Source organism: Acipenser ruthenus, chromosome 1 (assembly GCF_902713425.1).
Source record: "Acipenser ruthenus chromosome 1, fAciRut3.2 maternal haplotype, whole genome shotgun sequence".
Taxonomy (NCBI): Eukaryota; Metazoa; Chordata; class Actinopteri; order Acipenseriformes; family Acipenseridae; genus Acipenser; species Acipenser ruthenus.
This window is the reverse complement of record NC_081189.1, coordinates 112,768,062-112,792,553: the sequence shown is the minus strand read 5'-3', so window position 1 is coordinate 112,792,553 and position 24,492 is coordinate 112,768,062. Positions and strand designations below refer to the sequence as shown.

The window sequence follows — 24,492 nt, the reverse complement described above, 5'->3', positions numbered from 1 at the left end:
TTTTGTAGATGGATTCGCCTTTATCCAAGGCGACTTACAGAGGCTAGGGTGTGTGAACTATGCTTCTGTTTCTGTTAGCTGTTACTGGCCACCATTAACGTCAGTATAATCACTGCATGTTGATTGGCCGAGCTTTCATTCTCATCAGATTTCATTTTGGCATGAGTCACAAATCTCCGCCATTTCGCTTTGTGTCAGTGCTCATTTGTTGATCAACGAGACACCTTAGCAGTGCAACATGAAAACAGCGGTATGAAATATTGAAATATTCAAAATTAACATTGCTGCACACAAAAAGCCACATCAGTGTTCTCCATAAATTACATAGTTGATAAATATTAGAAATAATTATCATAAAGCATTTTGCCTTGCACCGATTTACCAGTTTCTAAAAAAGCAAGCGATGTGTGAGACAGTAGGGATTAAGATTAAAAAAACAGGATCATCAAAGTGGTACTTCAGATTTTTGTTAAGCGAGTCAGAATCGGGATACAGATGGAGGTGTGCTTCACGCTTTTCAAACACGGGCCCAACATGCAAGGTACATGTTAAGCATGGTGATCAACGCTTTGTTTTGTTGTGATCCTAGTATTTTCTGTATGAGGACTATAATAAACGAAAACCAAAACGGTGAGGTGTTTTTTCTTTGTACAATGCCCCCTTTTCTAAAACATTTTGAAGAGTTTATTTAAGTTAAACATGAGTTTTCACGTGTGTGTACATCTAAAAAAAAAGGCATAAGTAAACCACAGTAATGATATTACTTGATGAAAATGTGTCTTTTGACACTTTTGTTTATTGTGCAGAAACCATAATACCAGGGATAGATTTTTTTTTTTTTTAAATCTACTTTATACTGTTTCTGCCTGGAAAATCTTTTATGGTAATTAATCTACGCAGAAACACAACAGAGAAACACACAGTATATATTATTGTAGGTAAAGTAATAAGTAAAACATACATAAAAGAAACAGGCATACTGTATATGTTCTAATCCAATACTATTATTGTAGCATGGCCAGGTCCTGTTGTAGGTGAGTACCCAGGGTCTGGAAAGTATGGGGATGATTGCTGAGAATACTATGGAGATTAATAATAATAATAATAATAATAATAATAATAATAATAATAATAATAATAATATCTTTATTTTTATATACTGCCTTTCATAGTGGACCACCATCACAAAGCGCTTTTATTAAAATGGCCAAATCAAGTACATCATTAGTAGTTGTCGTGCCTGTTACATAATAAATCTGAGGGGTATTTTAGCCCCTATTGTGCATTGTTTGACTTAGACCTTTTTGTATTATTTTTTCAAAGCACAGTTGTTTTTTTAATACTGTTTATTATAACATCATCCCTTTTTCAGGATATCTTGAAACAAAACTCCCTCTCTACAGCAGTTACCACGTGTAATATTTCTTAATGCTTGTCATTTAAGGATTAACTTAAGTGCTACGTTACAGTACATGACTGAGTGATACAGCGGATACAACACTTTCAGTATTTTCAATTTCCTTGTTTATGGTGAATTGGTTATAACTGATCAGTTATTTTTTAAGGCTTATTTTGTATTCATAAATGTATTGTGTACCGATATGTATACATTTTAAAAGTATTTATTCATTGGCACTCAAATTGTCTCAATTTTTAAAATGTTTACATCCGGCTGTGCATATGAGTACCTGCACTTGTTTGCTGAGAATTTCACCCCTGTGTACATTAATTCAGAATAGGATAGTTTGGTAAGCCACACAGTATACCCTTTGGGGACTTTCATGCATAATTTTTACTCAGGCTTTTCTTTAGTAAGGATGAAGATGAATGACTTTAAATTTGATACTTTACAAAATTAACCGACCTTTTTTAAAGTTGAAAATAAGACCCAGATTGTATTATTAATGTTAATACATAGTAATTAATGCTGTATTTTGAAAACCTTAAACCAAAAGGTTGTATTTTCTAGAGAATAATTACCACATCCTATGCATGAAAAAGAGTTTTTAACTTACAGGTCACAAAAGGCTGCCGTGACTGTTACAGCTGCATGCACAGCCAGTGATGGAATGAATATATAGAACTGCTAACATCCAAGCAGTGACAAAAACTAGTAAGTTATTCAATTTTTTATGAGAGTGCACCCAAGTGAATTCAATGGCTCAGGTTTCTTCCATCTGTATTACGGCTAGATGTTTCACCAACAATTTCATGAAAAACTGAAGATAAAAAATACATTCATGTATTTAATGACCACACTTCAAACTTGGTTGTAGAATCCTTGTTGTTTGGTCTATGCTTTCTGATAAAAAAAAAAAAAATGTTAAAAATGTAGAACAATAGTCACAGAAGTAAAAAAATTCTGAAACAAAATAATAATAAAACAATTATTTCACATTTCTTATTAAATAAAGTTTTATAAAAAAAAATCGAAATAAAACACAAATCTTGTTTACCCTCAAAAAAAATAAATAAATAAATATATATATATATATATATATATATATATATATATATATATATATATATATATATATATATATATACACACACAAGAATATTTGAGTATCTCTGCCAAGCCTGACTCGGTTAAACACGGGCGCAGCAAGCAATTTCTTTAAACAACACTCCAAGAGAGAGCTTGTTTTCTCCCTGTGCCTGACCCTTGACTGCCAATCTCAGTAAATTAATAAAGGAAAGTAGTTTTTGAAGGCTGGCCCTGGACCTGGATGAGCCTGGGGGTGCAGGGTGGAATTCAAGCTGGGGTTTGGTTTAAACTGCTACCGTGAATGCCAGATGTCAGTCGAAACGTTTGATTCATGAGAGATAGATTAGTTTCAATATAGAATGTGTGATGATAGCAACCTACTTAGAGTGTTGAACACAGGGAATAGCATTTTTTTCCTCTCGCTTTTGGTCAGTCAGTAATGCTTCAGGTTTGAGGTGATAGTCGTTTATGCTTGGAGACACACTATCAATCTCTTCTTGTTTTTACTTTCTGTTAGTTTAGTACTTTGCTGGAGAATAAGAGGAAATGTACAAAAAGTCTCTAAGAAGAGCAGAGTAGCTGAAGTGTTTTTTTAAGGTAGAGATGGTTAATAATTGACACCCAAAGTAAAACAAAAAAAATGACTTGCTTCCTGATGAATGGAAAGCACCAATTTGAAGATGGCACAGCTTAGCTTTTCATGCACCTTTTTAGTTTTCTTGTGTTGTTGTTCTCACTCCTACTCCTTCCCAATCCCTCCTTCGTGGTCACCAGAGAAATGTTTTATCACAAGGTTAAAGGGACGAAGTCATTATCTGGAGTAAAGATTTTTATTGCATGCTCTGAAGTAAAAACAATCTTCCATTGATAAATTTGATAGTTGATGGAAATTATCTTTTTTTAATGTGCCTAGTACCACTGAAGAATAATGTGGCTGCATGACAGTGGCTTTTGAAATGAAATGTTTTTCATTTTAATTCTGTGAATGATTAAAGTTATTGAATTATATTCAATTTAATTAAATAGCTTTTATGATTTAATTTTTGTTCAAGGGAGATGGTATGGCTATTAAAAGTATGATTGAATGATGAATTTTATTAATAATTGTAGATAACAGCCCAGTGTCTTCGAAGACAAAAGAGAGAAAGCCATCTCTCTACTAGCTTAGTGATAAAACCAGCAAACGAAGCATTCTATTTATCTTTTCTTTTTATTTTTGTTATTTCATTTAAGGGGCTTTTGGTATCTTGTAAAGCCTGTATATGTATTTATATAGTTTAGATTTTTTCTTCATTTAATCCATTGATCTTTTTTATTGTTTTTTATTAAACATTAAACTCTGCACTGGAAGCTAATATTTTAAATTGCAGAGCAGTGTCACATGTTGCAGAAGATGATAATGCAACTGTCCCCTTTCCCATTAATCACCATCATATTAAATACTGATTTATAGTCCTCTCGTGCGTATGTGATCTGAAACAAAAACACATTGGAAATGTGAAAAAACGCCAAGTTATCAAAAGTGCCCAGCCATTTAAAGTGGAGATATCAAAAACACAAGCCTAACTTGGCGATCCGCTTTTATTGTGCCTTAAAAACACAAACCAAGTTAGTAAAAACAATTGGGGTAACCTTGGTCCCCATCGGTTTTACTTGCTTTGTGCTGGGCAAGGTTGCCCCAATGGTTTCTTGAAACTTGGCTTGTGTTTTTGATAATATTTCCACTTTAAATGGGTGGGCACTTTTGATAACTTGCCATTTTTTCATATTTCTAATGTGTTTTTGTTTCAGATATCACTTATTTTTTCACTTATAACACACACACACACACACACATTACGGGAATAGCAAATTTGTTCAACCTATATTGAGGCAATGTATTGCCATTTGGATAGGGTAAATGTAAATAGTAGCGTATTCTGTTGAAAGGGTTAAGATGTGAATCTGTAGCGTAGAGGTTATGTAATTAGAATTATTGTATTTCTTGTTCTTATTGTATGACTTATATTGTAACACTTGAATGTATTTGTATTTGCTTGCGATTGTAAGTCGCCCTGGATAAGGGCGTCTGCTAAGAAATAAATAATAATAATAATAATAATAGTTGGAGTGAAAGTATCACTAGTTAGGGTTCAAATCCTAGTTTGTATGTAAAGTATGTATGTTCAATGAAAGTGTCATCCATATCAACATTACATACATTTTTTCATATTAAAAATCTGTTTGTTACTCATAAATAAAATACATTTAATTGTTTTTTTAAGTTTGCAATATAAACCCTCTGTGGGAATCAAATCCAAGACATGCTTCCAATACAGCTTGCAATGCAGACGCCCTAGCTTTCACACCACAAAAAAACTTGCCACTTTCACTGCATATTCTCTCCGGTCACAGCTCACTCGGTCGCACCCACAGTTTCTCATTCAAGTTCAGCGCTGGACTGTCTCCAGTCCCCAGACTCATGCACCCCCTTATATAACCCTGCATCGTTTCCTGCCGTTGCCTGGCTCATCAACCAGTCATATCCATGTTCTGCAACCCCCGAAAACAGCAACACACATTCTCCCCACTCATTCACTCACTCCGCTATGAAAGGCACTATAGAAAATAAATATTGATTGATTGACTGTTTGATATGTGTATATATATATATATATATATATATATATATATATATATAGCCAGGTGATTAACGCGGCAGGTATGTGGGGCAGAGCTAATAAATGGGCTCTGCCCTCTCACTGAGGGGCGGCCAGTTAGAGGACTACAAGTCACAAAATGGCCGCCCCAGAAAAAAACTACAATACCCAACAACAATGGTAGAGTTGAAACTTCACGCGACAAACTACTGTTCCTCTCAGTTGATTTTTAAAACATTTTGGAATTAAAATTAAAATTGCGGTGCGTGTGTTTAAGATACAGAGCTGTGCTTTCCTGACTCTTCCTAAAGATACAGTGCCTTGCATAAGTATTCACCCCCCTTGGACTTTTCCACATTTTGTAGTGTTACAACCTGGAATTAAAATGGATTTAATTAGGATTTTTTGTCACTGATCTGCACAAAATAGTCCATAATGTCAAAGTGGGGAAAAAAATCTACATATTTTTCAAAATTATTTACAAATCAAAAACTGTAAAGTCTTGATTGCATAAGTATTCACCCCCTTTGCTGTGACACCCCTAAATAAGCTCTGGTGCAACCAATTGCTTTCAGAAATCACATAATTAGTTGAATGGAGTCCACCTGTGTGCAATTAAAGTGTCACATGATCTCAGATTAAATACACCTGTTTCTGGAAGGCCCCAGAGTTTGTTAGAGGCATATCTAAACAAACAGCATCATGAAGACCACGGAGCTATCAAAACAAGTCCGGGATAAAGTTCTGGAGAAGCACCAATCAGGGTTGGGTTATAAAAAAATATCCCAAACTTTGAACATCCCCCAGAGCGCCGTTAAATCCATTATTAAAAAATGGAAAGAATATGGCACAACCGCGACTCTGCCTAGAGAAGGCTGTCCACCAAAACTCAGTGACCAGGTAAGGAGGGCATTAGTCAGAGAAGCAACCAAGAGGCCAATGGTAACTCTGAAGGAGCTGGAGAGATCCACAGCTGAGATGGGAGAAACCGTCCATGGGACAACTATAACCCGGGCGCTCCACAAAACTGGGCTTTATGGAAGAGTGGTGAGAAGAAAGCCATTGCTGAAAAAAACCCATATCAAAAGGCATGTGGGAGACACAGCAAACATGTGGAAAAAGGTTCTCTGGTCTGATGAGACCAAAATTGAACTTTTTGGCCTTAGCGCAAAACGCTATGTGTGGTGCAAAGCCAACACTGCTCATCACCCTGAGATCACCATCCCCCACGGTGAAGCATGGTGGTGGCAGTATCATGTTATGGGGATGCTTTTCATCGGCAGGGACTGGGAAACTGGTCAGGATTGAGGGCAAGATGGATGGAGCCAAATACAGGGAAATTCTAGAGGAAAACCTGTTTCAGTCTGCAAGAGACCTGGGACTGGGGCGGAGGTTCAACTTCCAGCAGGACAATGACCCTAAACACACAGCCAAAGCTACACTGGAGTGGTTTAAAAACAAGAACCTGAATGTCTTAGAATGGCCCAGTCAAAGCCCAGACCTCAATCCGATTGAGAATCTGTGGCAAGACTTGAAAATTGCTGTTCACCAACGGTCCCCATCCAATTTGACAGAGCTTTGAGCAATTTTGCCAAAAAGAATGGGCAAAAATTGCAGGATCCAGATGTGCAAAGCTGGTAGAGACTTACCCAAAAAGACTCACAGCTGTAATTGCTGCCAAAGGTGCTTCTACCAAGTATTGACTCAGGGGCGTGAATACTTATGCAACCAACAAATGTCTTTTGTTTTTTTTGTTTAATTAACTTTTGTGTCACAATAAAAATATTTTGCACCTTCAAAGTGTTAAGTATGTTGTGTAAATCAAATGGTAAAAATCCCAATTAAATCCATTTTAATTCCAGGTTGTAACACTACAAAATGTGGAAAAGTCCAAGGTGGGTGAATACTTAGGCAAGGCACTGTATGTACTAATTACCCTGACAAAGAAAGAATCGCATAGCTGCAAAAATTAGGGAGATACCTATTCTGACCAGTAGCGGTCAAATTGACCGATACATATTATAACACTAAAATGTTGTGGTATTATTTGTATTTATCAGTCGGGACTTGCAGCCATGTATTGAAGTTTGATTATATCAGTCTGCATTCCTTAAGTGAGCGGTCTTCTGTCATTTCTATTGTTTCAATGATAGCCTATCAATCATCCTTGACAGCTCATGGCACCTGGCTGTCTGTATGATAGTCTATTACCTGTGTGAGCCACTACTTTTCTCCTCTATGTTTTAGATGCACTCTTGCTACTATATAAGTCACTCGTTTTTCTAAGAAATTCATTGTTACCCCAATACACATTGAAGATGCATGACAGCAAAGCAGTGTTTGGAATTACTGCAAAGTTTACCAAAGAACAATTCTGATGCAGCAGAGATGGACAATGACTTACCTGACTCTGCAGCAGACTGGGTTTGCAAAGATGAGTCTTCCAGAAGCAGTGACAGTGAGGAGAATGCCAGCACCGAGTGCACAAAGAGGGCGCAGGAGATCCTGTGGGAAAAGAAGCAATCCTGTGGCAGCCCCTGCAAGGATGCCAGCCATTTCACCTGCATTAGCCCCTGCACCTGATCCAGCCTCTACTTCACCTGAGGCAGCCGCTTCTCCAGCAGTAGCGCCAGCACCACCTGGCACTCAAGAGGCTGGTAATGATGGCACTGTTTGGAACACTATAAAGTGGGGAGTTGCTTTTTTTTCAGAGACAATGCCACGGAATCACTTTTGTGAAATTTTGCGATTTTTGCATTTCGATCTGAAGCAAACCAGAAGCGCCCAACTTCAAAATGATACATTTGCCCTGGCATCAGAAATTTGGACCCGCTTCATTGACAATAGCATTCTTCTACAAACTGGAACAGAATATTACAGTGGACGAGCAGCCAGCCGCAAGAGACGGCAATGCCAGATTGCAAAATGTAATGGCAACAATGTTGATAGCTGTGCCAAATGTGCAAAGACAGTTTGCGGTAAGGGCACTGCATATGTTGAAAAGCACAGATTGTAAATGAAGCCCATTCTGTTCAAGCTAATAGGTTTCAGCATATCATAAGCATGCAGGGAAAATAACATATTCTCTCGTTTATAACCACTGGTGTAGGGGACTGCCCTTTCTCCCAAACCTAAGTTTGAAAAAAACTAATTTGAAATGAAGCCTCTTGAATGTTACATGCCCTTTGAGACTGCCTACTGGTAAAAGCTTGCTGAATGCAATTAACAAACATCACAAAAGTCACACATTCAAAAATCGTTGGTTACATGAGTTGACAGGTATGAAAGTTTGAAACTAGATCAACTGCAAAATACAGCGGTTATGTGCTATGAACTATGACATATTGAAGTTAATGTATGGTTGCAGCTTGACAATCCGCGCGCCAGTTAACCGTCGGGATCGAAAACCTTTTAGCAGAAACCACAAACTCAGGTTTGCCTTAGGGGAAGATTGCTTTGGGAAAAAAAGGATGAAATGAAGAAGTACATTCTATGTCAAGATAAACCAAAGCAACAGTAGAGAAATCCTTTAGTGTTCAGGCTCATTCTGTGTTAACAGAAGTTATTCTGTCAACTGTGCTGTCAGTGGAAAGGTCAGGCTACCGAGAGTAATTAAAAATTTTACTTGGGAGAACTTGCTCTTTACCTACTTCTGTCTGCAGATAAGCCTTGATACTGCAATGCCGTCTATACTGTTTCTAATATTATGATTTAAATAAAGGCTAAAGGCTTTTCTTTTGTCTTACTAGAATTTGCAACATTGTCACTGGCCCCCTGTTTTTTTTTTCAAGTTTGCCTTAGGGGAATATTGCTTTGTGAAGTGTTTTGATTCTTTTTGAATATTTTATTTGTTTGTTTAAATGAACAAGAGCGCATTGGCGACTCACCTCGCAGTCCTTGTGAGAGTCTGTGTATTTCCTGGTCTGGTGACGCCACCCACAGAGCTATCCTGCCACAGATGTACTCAACCAGAGATTAATTTTAAGAGGTAATCTTGTTTGAACAAGACTGTGTTCATGTACCACTGCAGTCATGTGCTATGCTCAGCCTGCTAGAACTTCAGAAATGTACTGTATGATCCAGCCCTTCACTGCAAACTAATAAGATTATCAAATACAAACCATTCTTGGACATGCCAGTAAACAAGCTGTCATTGTAGAAAACTGCGGCTTTTGTATATTTTGTATGCTTGGCATATTATTATGGAAACATTTATGGAATACTGTGGTTATTCCACAACTGTCCAAATAGATTACACAATGAGATCCATTAAGTAACTTATATTCACACTGTAGTGTTAAATACACAGTTATTCAACAACAGAGATGTCGCACTTGTATAAAAGCCCTACTACAAATCATGCTTCTAAACTGGTATATAATAATAATAAAAAAAGAATATTGTTGACATAAAATAACAGCACATGTAAGTAATATACTTTTCTACAAATCTTTAGTACATTTTACAAAAACTCATGTCAAAGATTTGTTTTATAAAGTGTTTCTGCTCTACTTAATGTACAGCAGTTGAGTGATGAGCAAGCAGTCCCAAAAGCTTTAAGAACCTGCAATAATACCGACATAACTTATCTGCTTTGTGAAAAAGGACCTTCCATGCTCCTGTATTAAGGATGTCAAGTTTGGTAAATTACCAAAAAGGGATAAAAGAGTGAATGAGTCTGGAGTCCAAGGTTAAAAGAAAAAACGAGTCTGAAGACTGATGTAAGGATGAAAAATTAGGGTTTTGTTAAAAACAAATCAACAAAAATGTTTTTAACCAAATTGTTGAAGGTAACAGACTCCTTTTAAAATGTTCAAAGTGTGGGCCAGACATGATGTGATATAGTTAAAAAGAATGAAGTATTGTTTAACATTCAGCTGAGTTCTCTGCAGCCACCCACCAAATTGCAGTTTTTGTCTCGCCAATGCAAGATAAATGTTACGTTGTTTCATTAATTTCTCATAGCGCCGCTTCCCTTAGTCAATTTATGTGACAGATTATGTTTGAACCTTTCCCCTAAGCAAACCTCCCTGCATTAACAAAATCCCACAGTTCAATTGGCAATTTCAAATGCAGGAAGCATTGCGTAACTGTGAACAAATAACCAAACCTTTGCCTTTGCTAGTTAAATTTGATGGATTCTATGCTCAGATGAACTATTTTCTGTATGTTATTCAGAGCTGTTGAGAGGTTTGGGATGGTGCTGAGACCTAAAGGATTGTTTTCTTTGCAGCCCCTGTTAAACCTTTTTAATGGTCAAATAAATTGCGTGTGAGTATCATTGCTCCCAGATTTGTTTGGAGATTTTTTAGATTGTTTTAATGGTAGCTTGAGGGAAGCGAACCCAGCTGGTAAGTTGTAAAGTGGGTTCAGGAAGCAACATAAGTTAGTAAATAAAGCTGGCTGAGGAACAGGACATGAAGCGACAGAGTACCCATGTACAATAGCGCTCATTTCTGATGGATTTAAAAAAAAAATGTAGTCAGCTTTAAGTATATAAAAACTAAAGAGAATTTGAGTTCCCAAAAACTCTATAGGACCAGATTTTAAAATGGGCCATGTCTTTAAAAAAAAAAAAAAAAAAAGACGGCTTCTATATATGAAAGATGAAAGCATACTCAGGAGATGTTGACTTGTGGTATAAAATAAAGTGTATCCTTTTGAAGGAGGTTTTTTTTCAGATGGGATTTATTATTATATTATTATAATATTCACATTAAGCATGCTCATTTCTATGCCATCAACAAGCACCCATAGTAACTCTTCTAGCAGAAATTAACAATTCTGTTGAACTGTTATCAATAGCTAATGCAGTTTCAGCGATCCGAAAGGACAAACAGGAATAACATAGGGGCAATTTGGTGCACAGTGGAGAATGTCAATAAACATAACTGAAATACATTTAGGCTTCGAAACTGGCTGAACAGACATGTGGAATGAAGTCAGACTTCACACAGAACCTGCATTTAACTCCCAGTTTAAAAGCTGTGTAATCACACTATTAAAATCAATTTTTATTTCAGGCATCACAGGGTGCCAGCAGGGATAATGTAACTATCCATCCTCTTTGTTGGTGAACTTTGAGCAAGTGGCACCGTAGTTCTCTAAATCTATCTGTCACTGTCTAGTTGCCATTAATAAATCAATAGTCAGTCAAGACATTGTGTTTACTGGTGCAGTGAAGCTTTATGAATGCAACCCACCACCTGGATGTTGCAATGTATCCAATAGACATGGACTGTATCCTTTAGTACTTAACATTCTCTTTTCTAATTAGGTTTTCAATTTCAGTGTTGTGTTTGGTTTCAGTCCTGACTTGAAATGGCAGTGGTCTCGGTCTCATGTGTAGTGAAAGAGACATTTCCTCTCATGCATTGCTGTATCAATCTGCCAAGCTATAGAGCTCCCTCTGCTGCACCAGTTGCTAGTCTGGTCTAAATCTGCTATGTGATTGGCTTTGGAAGTCCGAAATGCTTTTACATATCTGTTCAGGCTTTTACAATCATGGTATGGTAACAGGTTGGAATGTGTACAAAATGTAGCTTCCTGCATTCTCACATTTTCATACCCTTCAGTGTGAATGATGTGGCCTAAAGCAGGCACTTGCATTTGCATGCCTCTTGGAATCTGGAATGATTCTTGGAATGCAAAGTTACAATCTGCTATGAATATCATATTCATTCAACCTGTTCTTTTCTGGCTTTTTCCTCCTGGACTGTTTTTATGACCACAGTTTATAACACATTAGTTTCCATGTTTATCAAGTGATCTTTAAACCTCCTCCTCCCAACTGTTGCTGAAGTAAAGGTAATTGCCTTTTTTTTTTTTTTGAAAGCCAGTGCAGTGCCTCCTATTTTCTGTTCTGAATGCCCCTTTATCTAATCTCCATTTGTGACCCCTGGTCCTTGTTTCTTTTTTCAGGTCAAAAAAGTCCCCTGGGTCGACATTGTCTATACCTTTTAGGATTTTGAATGTTTGAATCAGATCACCACGTAGTCTTCTTTGTTCAAGACTGAATAGATTCAATTCTTTTAGCCTGTCTGCATACGACATGCCTTTTAAACCCGGAATAATTCTGGTTGCTCTTCTTTGCACTCTTTCTGCAGCAGCAATATCCTTTTTGTAACGAGGTGACCAGAACTGAACACAATATTCTAGGTGAGGTCTTACTAATGCATTGTAAAGTTTTAACATTACTTCCCTTGATTTAAATTCAACACTTCTCACAATATATCCGAGCATCTTGTTGGCCTTTTTTATAGCTTCCCCACATTGTCTAGATGAAGACATTTCTGAGTCAATGATATTTATAATCCACATTTTTATTGCCTGCATGCAATACTTTTCACTTTTCTCTATTAAATGTTATTTGCCATATGTCTGCCCAGTTCTGAATGCTGTCTAGATCATTTTGAATGACCTTTTCTGCTTGTGACAGGCTGGCTCGCAGTGGTGAGGTGTGGTGACGTCACGGACCAGGAAGTACAGAAACCAAACCAATGGATGGGCGGGTGAAGCTGAGTGCAATGGCACTCAGCATGGATTTATTAACAAACCAAAAACAAAAGATTTAAACAATATCAAAACACAAAACAAAAAGGCGCGATGGCCAAACAAACAGAAACAAGTATATTTTTAAATATAGCAATTGTTCTTTTTCCTCGCTCTTTCTCTCCGCTCTCCCGTACTCTCCTCTCTATACTCAACAACCAACCCCGCAGCACGGACAGCTGCCGGTTCTTATACTCTGGCCGAGGGGTTAACTAGTTGTTAATTATCTTATTACCTCTCGGCCACAGTCTGCACGCATTTGGTAAGGATGCATGACTGTCAGCTAGTTGCATAATCAGTAGCTGATCAGTCATGCATCCTCACGGGGTTTTTAAATATCAATAATAAAAGACGCAGCGTTTTTAACTGCACCGCAAACAAAAATACAAATAATAATAAATAAATACACAGGGCCAGGACACTCCGCCACACTGCTGCAACAGTGTTTGCCACTCCTCCTATTTTTGTGTCGTCTGCAAATTTAACAAGTTTGCTTACTATACCAGAATCGAAATCATTAATGTAGATTAGGAATAGCAGAGGACCTAATACTGATCCCTGTGGTACACCACTGGTTACCTCGCTCCATTTTGAGGTTTCTCCTCTAATCAGTACTTTCTGTTTTCTACATGTTAACCACTCCCTAATCCATGTGCATGCATTTCCTTGAATCCCTACTGCGTTCAGTTTGAGAATTAATCTTTTATGCGGGACTTTGTCAAAAGCTTTCTGGAAATCTAAATAAACCATGTCGTATGTTTTGCAATTATCCATTGTCAATGTTGCATCCTCAAAAAAGTCAAGCAGGTTAGTTAGACACGATCTCCATTTCCTAAAAACCATGCTGACTTTCTCCCAGGATATTGTTACCATATAGGTCATTTTCCATTTTAGATCATCTTATAGTTTCTATAAGTTTACATATAATAGAAGTCAGGCTTATTGGTCTGTAGTTACCTGGTTCGGTTTTGTCACCCTTTTTGTGGATCGGTATTACGTTTGCTATTTTCCAGTCTGTCGGTACAACCCCTGTGTCAAGAGACTGTTGCATGATCTTGGTTAGCGGTTTGTAAATAACTTCTTTCATTTCTTTGAGTACTATTGGGAGGATCTCATCCGGCCCAGGGGATTTGTTTATTTTAAGAGCTCCTAGTCCCTTTAACACTTCTGCCTCTGTTATGCTAAAGTTATTTAAAATTGGATGGCAATACAGTAACGACCTGGATAGGAACAGGTCGACATGTGTGTGTGTATATATATATATATTACTGAATTACAGAAAAAAGAAAACATGCCCATACAGATACACAGATATGAAAAATGTTGTCCCATTGCCTTGTCCATAGAAGCTCGTTAGCCGCCCCTGTGCCGACAGAATATGTGATACCTAAAACAAGAATTTAACTAACTAACTAATGCCGGCAGGCAGGACAAGTGGCACTTGGGCCACCTTCCCCCTAAACAAGGCCGCTGCAAGGTGGAGGTAGGGGAAGAGGGGGCCAAACAAACAAAAAAATAACAAGAGGGTGTAGAGAAGCAAGGCTTTTCTAGGGCTTATGGTTACATTATTGATTAATGGGTGGATTCTCCTATTCAGAAATACAACAGGTTTCCAAAGCAATTACTGTATGAATTGCTCTGTAATTGTTGCTAATTGTTGGGATCTGTGAAACTAGCTGTTTATGTGTTTAAAACATCTGTTTCACATCTGGTGGCATTGTCCATAGTGCTAGATTAACCTTTTGGTGAGAAATGGCAATACAGTAACGCAACAAAATAAACTATATACCCTGTATAGTTTCATGCAGATTTACATTTGTGTATGTTTTTTATGAATATTGGTAACTGTATAATTACCATTCTTGATCTATAATTACCATTCTTGATCTAAAAAGTAGTGTTAGAATTATGTGGCAACTTCTGTAATAACTACTTAGTAATTGGTGTTACCAATGGAAGGCAATGTATAGCAGAACTGAATGCGATGCAGAATTCATCACTGAATCCCTCAGTGTGTCTCCATTTTCTTAAGCTTCTGACAGAATACAACTTTATAGGTTCATGCTGTCTAGCTGGCATGCATACAACTCGGGTCTCATGCAATTCCATTTCTATACCTGCTATTAATGTTACACATGACATTAATATGCACCGATTACTTCAGGATCAAGAGCCATTGGGGGCTATTTTAATCTAAACAGCATCGTAATACAGTACCACCACCCTTTAACACTAGAACTATCAGAGTTATAAGCATACCTAGAACCACTATGAGCAGTGAATTTGACCGGTGTAGTAAAAAAAAATTGAATATTATAATGAAAGAACAAACAATCGGATATAAGTCGTAGTTTTATTCAGGCACATCATATAAAACATCTGCACAACCAAAACATTGTAAATAAATGAACATTTGAGAAGAAATAAGTGTATGTACAGGTATATTATTTATACAGATGTTGCGCTTCTCCACATATGCAGTGCACTTTCCACACACTGCCTTTGCGCATTGGGCACCGCTATCAAGAGTCTTGTTACCATTGCATTTGGCAACCTGGCATTGTTGTCGTTTGGGGCTGGCACCGGGGTCGCTACCTTCAGCTGTGAGTACCTGCTTTGCACTCTTTTTCTGTTCAAAATGTTTCTGGTGATGTTCTTCGGCTAGCTGCAATATATAATTTCTCCTCATTATCTTCTTGCCTGTGCATTCCTTGTAAAGAATAAGAGTTGATGGCTGCGAGATTATTATTATTATTATTTGTTTATTTAGCAGATGCCTTTATCCAAGGTGACTTACCGAGACTAGCGTGTGTGAACTATGCATCAGCTGCAGAGTCACTTACAACTACGTCTCACCCGAAAGACGGAGCACAAGGAGGTTAAGTGACTTGCTCAGGGTCACACAAGGAGTCAGTGGCTGAGGTGGGATTTGATCTGGGGACCTCCTAGTTACAAGTCCTTTTCTTTAACCACTGGATCACACAGGATCCAATACATTGTAAAACACATGAACAGGCCACCTGCGAGACACAGCTTTCACTGAGTATTTCCGTGCCATCTGGTCTAAAATGTCAACTCCATACTTCGTTGTATTGTAAAATTCCACAGTTCTGTTTTCTTTTTTTCATCAGTCCCAATGGTAACTGACAGATGAAGGGAGCTAAGCATAATTACATTCTTGCTCGGCTTGCACTTGTAAACTGTTAGAGTACAGTCTGAATGCTTCAGAATTGTAAGGGACTACACCTCTGGTTTCCTGAAGATCGTGGCAGCTCTCTCCTCTATTTATTTACAATTTCAACCAGGCTTATTTTTTTCTTCTTCAACTTTTTTACCAATTGCAGGGAGGTAAAAAAGTGTCCTAAATAGGGTCCCATTATCTGAAGTACCATACTGTCACCCAGCCTTTGGTCAGCTGGGCGAGTCTTATCCTTGCCCAAGTAGGGGTAGGCATTGACCAAATATTTAGACAGAAAGTCTGCTGGAAAAAGCTGCTCATCCACTGTAATGTTCTCTCCCGGTTTGTAGCAGAGAATGCTGTTATCAGTGAAGCGGTTCCAAACTTCGGATGCTAGGGCAAATTTATAATTTTGAAGGTGCACGCTTCTGGTCATCTTCAAATCAAAACACAAACATTTTATAATTTCATAAAAGCGTTTCCGTGCCATTGTCTCTGGAAAGAAAGAAGGTCCCCACTTACCGGACCACAAGCTGTCCAGAGACAGGCTGTTGGCACCATGTGCTCCACGAACAAACAATAGTGCAATAAATGCTTCCAATTCCTCCCAGGGCATTGATCAGGAATCAACATAAAAGTTTGCTACACAAGGCGAGTGCTAGTCCCACTAAAAAGAACGTCCCGCTCCAGAAACCTACTACACTACGCAAACCCTCTCTATACTGTTTGGGATCAACATCCCCTAAATGACCTGCATCTTGGCTCCCGGAGTCCCGACATCCTCACGCCAACTCCGGCCTCTTCAAATGGCCTTAGCTGGGCAATGCCTTCACAAGCACCGTTTTGGAGTGGAAAGGTTTCATGGAGCAGGTGCTCTCCTCCTCGATGTCAACACAGCAAGCTTTCGCTCAGCGCCCCTCTGTATGGCTGTGCAGTAGCCTCGAGCTGCGGCGCAAACACTTTTTCAGCTGCGCGCAGGTTCCCCAGGCACGCCCCCCAGCCAATCAGAACCTCCCGATCAACTCAGCACCAGGCGAGTCTACCTGCTTAATTAGTTGACAAGCAACACGTCTCCTGTTGCAGTCCCAGCTGCTTCCATAAAGGCACACATGCACTCAAGAACCAGCAACAATTACAAAATTACCATAAAAACCATTGTATAAGTCGATTTTCTAGGCATGTTTTGGGGGCCCTAAAAAGGAAGGGAGCGACTAATACACTGGTGTGACGTATGTCCCGGTGAGTCTATTAAACTACTGTACCAGTGCCACAAACAATAATATACCAATGGGATTACTACAGCCATGGTTATGGCTCACACAAACTTAACTGTCGACACCCGATTATTTTTTTCAGGATCTACGGCATTCACGTCATGTTGCTAGGCAGAAACACAAAACCACCTATAAATACTGCTGAAACTACCAGGAAAGCAGGTAAAGAAAAGAGAGATAGAAAAAACTGAAATAAAAGAAGTATTGAGTGCGCACTGGATTCCTACGTGGCCAGACAAAGAGAGAGGAGGAGGAGGAGGAGGAGACTTTCCCAAATATTTAGAAGTCATCTGTCTTTTCTGAGCCTGTCTGATACACAATGTATGAAGCAATTTTGCCTCAACACACAAACAATCACTGACATCTGCCAGCTGCTTCAGGCTGTCCTGGAAGGAGACACGCCGAGCGCACACTGTGCCTGTAGCACTAAGGGTACCCGCTGCACTAACATTTTATGCCACTGGCTCATTCCAACGTACTGTGGGTTACTGTAAAACCATAAATATTTGCAACCAAGTTATTTGGCGAATCACACCCATAAAACCTATTTTGCTCCAGAAATGTTGGCTACCTGTTGCAATATACAAAGTATGTCTTGTTAGTGGAATTTGATTTTGTGCCAAAAATGTTTGCGTTTTTTTTTCATACATGAAAAACTAATAATAAAAGGTTCGCAAATATTTATGACTTTACAGTATACTGCAGACAGTTGGCTGTGCAGTGCGCGATGTACCTGCTGCTTTAGTAAAGCGGGCAGGAGAATTTATCCATTTCCCTCTCAGGAGCTGCAAAATGAGCATATTTTTCCACAGCTGGAAGTTTAATGCAATTGTACTGCACTGTATGCAACACTAAGATGTTTTGTTAACTGGTTATAGATGGTGCACTGTTTAGGTTATTGTTTTGTTTTTTGCTTTTTTAACTGGTGCAAGCAGTACTGTTTAATACTTTTCTTTACAATTTTAATTAATACAATGAATCTGTAAAAGTCAATTCAGCTGAAACTATATTGTCCAAGTATGGTTTTGGAAAGAAATGTGCAGTAATACAAATATATGTTCTTGAAGTGTTTGGGTACCTGATAAGCTAAAATAAAATAGGTTAATACAGATGTGATGTAGGATGTATAACTTGATTTTACTTACTGGTGCACTGTTAATTATTACTTTTGAAATCTGTTCAAGTTCCACTTGTCAGTGGTTTCCACTGTTACTACTGGAATTTACAATAGTAGGGTTATATCTATATTTTGACATTTTACTTAAATTGACTTGAATCAATTATTTTGAAAAACGGAATAGAGTTTTTATTATCAGTTTAAATAAAAACGAAAAACAACACTGTGAAAGTATTAATGGAATAAATTGTTGCAAACAAGGGTTATTTAGAAACTAAGCCTGTGTATTTTTCTTTATTTATTGGTGTTGAACTAAAAGTATTTTAAACAGAAAAAAAGGTGTTTTCCTGAAAATTAAGTCTCAAAAAGGGGGAGCGACTTTTGCGACCTATACAATGATGTTTAAGTGAGTAATTGTCAATTTATACTAAAATGTAATTGTCAAATTATGCTAAAATGATCACTTCATGATTATAGTAATGTGTGCACACTAGTTTTTTCCACTGTAAAAATCCTTTACCTGAAGCTGTAATGACTGTATGTCATTAGGGCATTACAGAAATACATGATCAATTGTACTGGAGCAGAAAAGCAGAGAAAGACTAAAATAATCATGGTTATGTGGTTATTTTTTAATTCTTTTTAGTTGTGTATTTATTAGATAATATTGTCCTACTGTGGTTAAATTGAGCTGTAGATGGCATCCTACATAATGTATGGTGTTACTGAAACCACCCCTGTTGGTTGGTAGTGGTTGAGGAAGTGTGCAAAATGAGAGAAAGTACTTACAGTTCAGTATGTTGCCTTCCCGGTGTATTCACACAATACTGTCAATATACTTTAAAATGATGCACATACGAACAACTGTGATAGGGGTTGATAGATTACTATTTAAGATAGAGAACACAGATTCAGCTCAAACAAACAACAGCATACCATAGCAAGTATTTGTAAGATGCCTCTTTGTCTTCGGCCCTACTTGCTTTTATTAACACAGAGCTTTGCAGTGATTTTATATTATTTGTTATTTTTATTTTCCATTTTTGCTCAGTGCAAAAACCAACAAGCCTTGTCTCACATTTTCCAATCCTACATTCTTATCATGCACAGTAGAATATAGATCTGCTTGCATATTGACCTTTTTTTGTTATTTTTACTTATAGGAGGCTGTGTGGTCCAGTGGTTATAGAAAAGGGTTTGTAACCAGGATGGCCCAGGTTCCAATCCCAGCTCAGCCACTGACTCATTGTGTGACCCAAAGCAAGTCACTTAACCTCCTTGTGTCTTTTATATGAGACTTTGTAAGTGACTCTGCAACTGATGCATAGTTTACACACCATAGTCTCTGTAAGTCACCTTGGATAAAGGCATCTGCTAAATAAACAAATAATAATACTAATTCGTTGGCATATAAATTAAAAAATCAATTAGGGTTTTGCCCAATTTACAGTATATGTTTAACATTTTCAATATCCAGTCCCCACCCTTCAATATCGATATTCGTTTTATTAGACCTATTAAATTGGGTATATTCTACATGACTTTAAAGTTAATAATTAAATACTGATAATTAAATTATAAATACATAAACATACACACACACATGCCCAAACACAAATCTGCAGATGTAATAAAGAAACTGGCTTTGTAAGAGGTTACAAATCCTGTATTATCACCGCCCTGGTCAAGTCATCTGTCTGTTGTGGGTTTTTTTTGTATCTCTCTTAAATGTAAATTATCCAGGTTTTTATTCTAAATATATGTTTACTCCTGAGAGTGTCTAAATAATAGGCAATTTGTGAAAAGGAATGTAAAAAAAAAAAGAATGCCTATATGCCTATAATGCATTTAGATGTCATTTTTTTCTCCATTTGTTGACGTAGTAAAGGCTAGTCCAGGTGTTTCTTATTCATAAACATGATTTTTCCCTCCCCACTGGTAATATAAGCCATTGAAACAGGTTGCATGATGGTTGATGTATACACTGAAGTGGTTTTGACCAGTTGTGTGTTTGGAATGCAAGATGCCAAGTAGTTCTGCAGCATTGCACCCAGGAGTTCAGTGTTAAAACAGACCCAACACACAGCAGTTGAAAGCTTGATTGCTTTCTCTTTTGTTTCTGATATAAAAACACTAGAGAGCAGTCTACACTGTTTCTTACTCATACCATTTCTCATATGTAACGTATTAATGCATCAACCAAAACAGAGACGCAAAGCACGCACAACCCTTTGTATATCTTTGCAGTACAGCATGTGCAAAATTGCACTGTAATTTAAGTATCGGGAAAATAAGCAACATTAATCGACAGGTTGCATCTTCTGTTTGGGATGTAATTGGAAGGACATTGATTCACTACTTGTTCATAAATTATGCACTCAATTCATTATATGGGTGAATCTCATTTAATCTACTCAAATTAGTAGACTTTCAAAACATGAGGCAATATACCCCCCTGAGCCCCCAAACATTTTTTAACTGTAAACACAATTAGATTTTAGTTGCACATATGGAAATGTGTTGTGGTTAAAAGGCTTGGCATTTGAAATGAAGAGCACTAAAAGTAGTTTATCATCCTGCCTTTTCAAAGGCAGTATTTCATGATGCTGAAAATAGTAGGTGCTCACATATGTTAAATACTTCTGAAGACAAGGATATTGTAAATACCATTTTATTTAAACATTTTAGTTTACAAAAGAAATAGGATAGCTTGCATCTTTGTTCACTCTTGCATGTATGCTTAACAGATTTTAGACAGAAGGGTTACCATAATAAAATTCTGATCAGCTTTTCCAGTGATGTTCAAATATTCTGAAGTTGAAAAACACATTAAAGCTCAAATATTCAACTTTTGTGATAAACAAACAAACATAAAAAAAAATGCACAGCCCCACTCACGTCAAGTCTACAGGTCCCTCAGAAACTGTTTTGAGAACAGTAAAACCATAATCACAGTCTCTGTTGGTCCTATGCAGTGCAGTGCAAAGTATGTTCATTTTAAACCCAGCATTACGTCACACTTCACACTCTCTTGATGGCTGTTGGTGACAGGAGCAAGATCCGTACTCATTAATGATGACCAGGGCACCCTCAATTTGGTTGGGTTTGTAATCTACATAGTACTCCTGGGCAGATATGGCAGCCATTTGCTGCATGGTCTGCTTCTGCTTCTGCTTGCGGCGTTGTGTGGTGAAGCATTGCCTCAGGTGTCGCAGGCTGGCAGGAAAGCACTTCCAGGAAACATACAACATCAACACAATAATGAGGAAGGAGAAAATGAGTGCCATTGTCCCTGTGACCACCTTATGGATGTGCATAGTGTTTTCAAGATTCTCATTAACCGTTGTCACTGTAAGCGATTCTGTCACCAGTTCCACTTCTATATTCTGTACGTTGTAAGGGGTTATGGTGGGTCCTCCATCACGATAAACATTTCCCCTATCCTTGGGTTCTGTGTATGTATCTGTATAAGCTGTGGCATCTATGGGATCTTCACAGAGCTGGAATGCGTAGACGGCATCTAGAACATCCTCACCCTGTGTGTATTCAGGGGTGGCACACAGTAAAGTTTTATCATGCTGGCCCTGGAAGTTGCTCAGCCAGGATGCCAGGGAACATACATTTCTGCTGCAGTCCCATACATTCCCAGACAGGCTGATGCTGGTGAGGGACGTCCAGGAATCTAAGATTCTTTGATCAATGTAGGTTAGCTTGTTGGAATCCAGTTGCAGGGATTTCAGGTTAGGCACGGCTTCAAACACGTGAGGTTCAATGTGTTCAATCTCGTTCCCTGAAAGGTCTATTTTTTCTAGAAAATTCCATGTCCAGTCCAGAGTGTTAACCACGATGGTTGCTTTGTTTCTACGCATGTAGAGGGCTCTCAGGGAGATAAGTCTGGGGAAGTGGGCGAGGTTGACTTTCACCAGTTCATTGTGCTCAAGGTGCAGCTCAGTCACCTTAAACAATCCTGCAAAAGAGTTCCGAGCCAGGCTTTGCAACTGGTTGTAGCTCAAATCTAGAAACTGCATGCTACGGCAATCCTGGAAAATCCTCACTGGCACAAACTTCAGTGCGTTGTACCGCAAGTGTAAAGTGGTTAGCTTCCTAAGGCCATGGAAAAGCTCTGGCTCCAATGCCTGTAGGTTATTGTAAGATAAATCCACATTACGCAGGTTGGGCATGGGGCTGAAAGTGGTGTTGGGGAGGGTCTCAATCTTGTTGGAGCTAAGAATGATCTCTTTCACCCTACGCAACCTCTGGAAAGCATTCTCCTCCACAGTGAATATGTGATTGTGATCCAGATAGAGCCATGTGAGCTGCATTAACCCCACAAAGTGTCCATCACGCAGCTCTGAAAGGCTGTTGTACCGCAGAGACAAGCCCATGATACCCGAGAGGTTGCCAGGTATCTCTGTCAGATTCAAAGACTCACAGTATAATAGCCTTCCATCGCACCGGCACAGCTTCGGACACACACTCTCCACAACTGGAAACATTTTTAAAAAGATGCCCAGTGTGCACAGTATCAATCCTGGGGGCTTTCTTAGCAGCCACTTTAGGTAGAGCCCAATAAAAAGGAAATCCATTTGCATGAATATTCCTAGATATAGCAGAGAAAAAGTCCATTGAATCTTTGAAATTCTACATCATTTTTATAAACTCCCATCCAAAATGCTTTCTGCGCTTTTACTGCAAGGAGGAGTCCTGCCACAAAAAAAAATTTAAAAAAATTAAATAATTAATAGTAATAAAAGGCAAATTACTTTGTTCATGTCAGATACCAAAGAGAAAGAGGCAAGTATAAAAAAGCTTTCTTCTTCAACCAATTTTATATTAAAGGATTTTCCACTCACCCTTTTCCAGAGAGTGACAACCTCTATCAGCTGCTCTTTTTGTGTTGGGTCTAATTATGTGCGAATCTAAAAAAGACCCCACTGTGGTACAAATTCCCCTTTTCAGTTCACACATAAATTTGGCAAGCTTACAATGTCTTAGTTCTGTTCAGCTGAAAGAGCCAGAAAGAGGATTCCAAGTAGCTTTCAGCTGACTTGTAGAAACTGCAAGTTTCCTTGGTTGTATGCGTTAGCTTTATCGTCTCTCTCCCGTCTCTCTGCAGTGAACGCTGTGATGATCAGAGGGGGGAAAAAGCCCTCAAACCTCTTTTTGCTAATGACTCCTCCAATCTGTCAACACAAATTACTGTCCATCACTTGAAGTGACCAGTGACCAGGATGACCTTTAATCCTCTGAGGCAACTCATTATTCATTCAGAGCGGCTGAGAAAGCAGCCAGGGTTCCTTCTTTTCTTTGCTTTTCTTTTTTTGTGTTTCGTTCTTTCATTTAGCTTATTCACTTTACTGGGAGGTGATGCTTAGAGGCAAAGCCAGCTTCCCCTCCCTTTACAGCAGAGTTGTGTGCTGGCAGTGCATGCAGAAGCGTCTGTACTCACTGAGTGTTGTAAGCCACTCACGATTCAGGCAGGACTGCTGTGTGCTCTTTCTTTCTCATCCACTCTCTCTCCCTCGCTCTCTTTCTCTCTCCCCATCTCACTCCCTCAGACATTGGCAGATTGGAAAGGGGTTGGGCATAAAACCTTGGTTTTAATGAAGCAGCAAGCTAATGCATGCTATTTTTTAATGAAATGAAGCATGCAATCTCCCTTCTCCAAGAATACTGTTTCCTCATCGCTACAGAACAGTATTCAGTTTAGCTAGAAGCTTTTAATACATTGGTTATCCTATACAGCAGTATAAATGTATTTAATCTTTGATACATGGAACAATTAGCTTGTCTTTAAATTAAAGAGTAAACCAGTTCTCATGTCCCGCCAGCCATAAAATAAACAGAGAGACAGCAACACAGTGGTCAGCAGTTTATTGGGTTGGCAGTCTAGGCTTTCATATTCTCCCCTTACTAATGTGACGTCTGTATATTGATGCCTTTAATGTGTGCTCGAGAAACATTTTGAATTAGCTTTTGAATCCGTTATCATAGCTACAGCAAGGTGCCCTAGAGGCACTGCATCAGTTGTAAACAGAGTTTAAAGGATTTTCAAGCCTGATGCAGACATCAAAGCCTCATTCTAAATTACTCTATTTAAGACATTGTTTTTCTTATGCAAACTAATTTAGTACTGTTAGAAAATAAAACACCATTACTTGAGGATGAGTAATTTACATATATGCCAGGAAAAAAGAATGTATGCATCACCAGTAATGACACTTACCAGTTAGCAACAGTAGAGC

General features: G+C 38.3%; 2 protein-coding genes across 5 annotated transcripts in view; one reads left to right on the top strand and one right to left on the bottom strand.

Moving 5' to 3' along the window:
- LOC117421126 (catenin alpha-2-like) overlaps nucleotides 1–24,492 on the top strand; it is a 502,927-nt gene that overhangs the window by 340,029 nt on the left and 138,406 nt on the right. The window lies entirely within an intron of this gene.
- On the bottom strand, nucleotides 20,470–23,746 carry LOC117421127 (leucine-rich repeat transmembrane neuronal protein 1-like). Its single transcript, XM_034035094.3, has 2 exons — nucleotides 23,101–23,746; nucleotides 20,470–22,951 (listed from the first exon to the last, which is right to left on the bottom strand). Exon 2 carries the CDS (start codon nucleotides 22,837–22,839, stop codon nucleotides 21,262–21,264), a length of 1,578 nt encoding a protein of 525 aa, XP_033890985.3. The 5' UTR covers nucleotides 22,840–22,951; nucleotides 23,101–23,746; the 3' UTR covers nucleotides 20,470–21,261.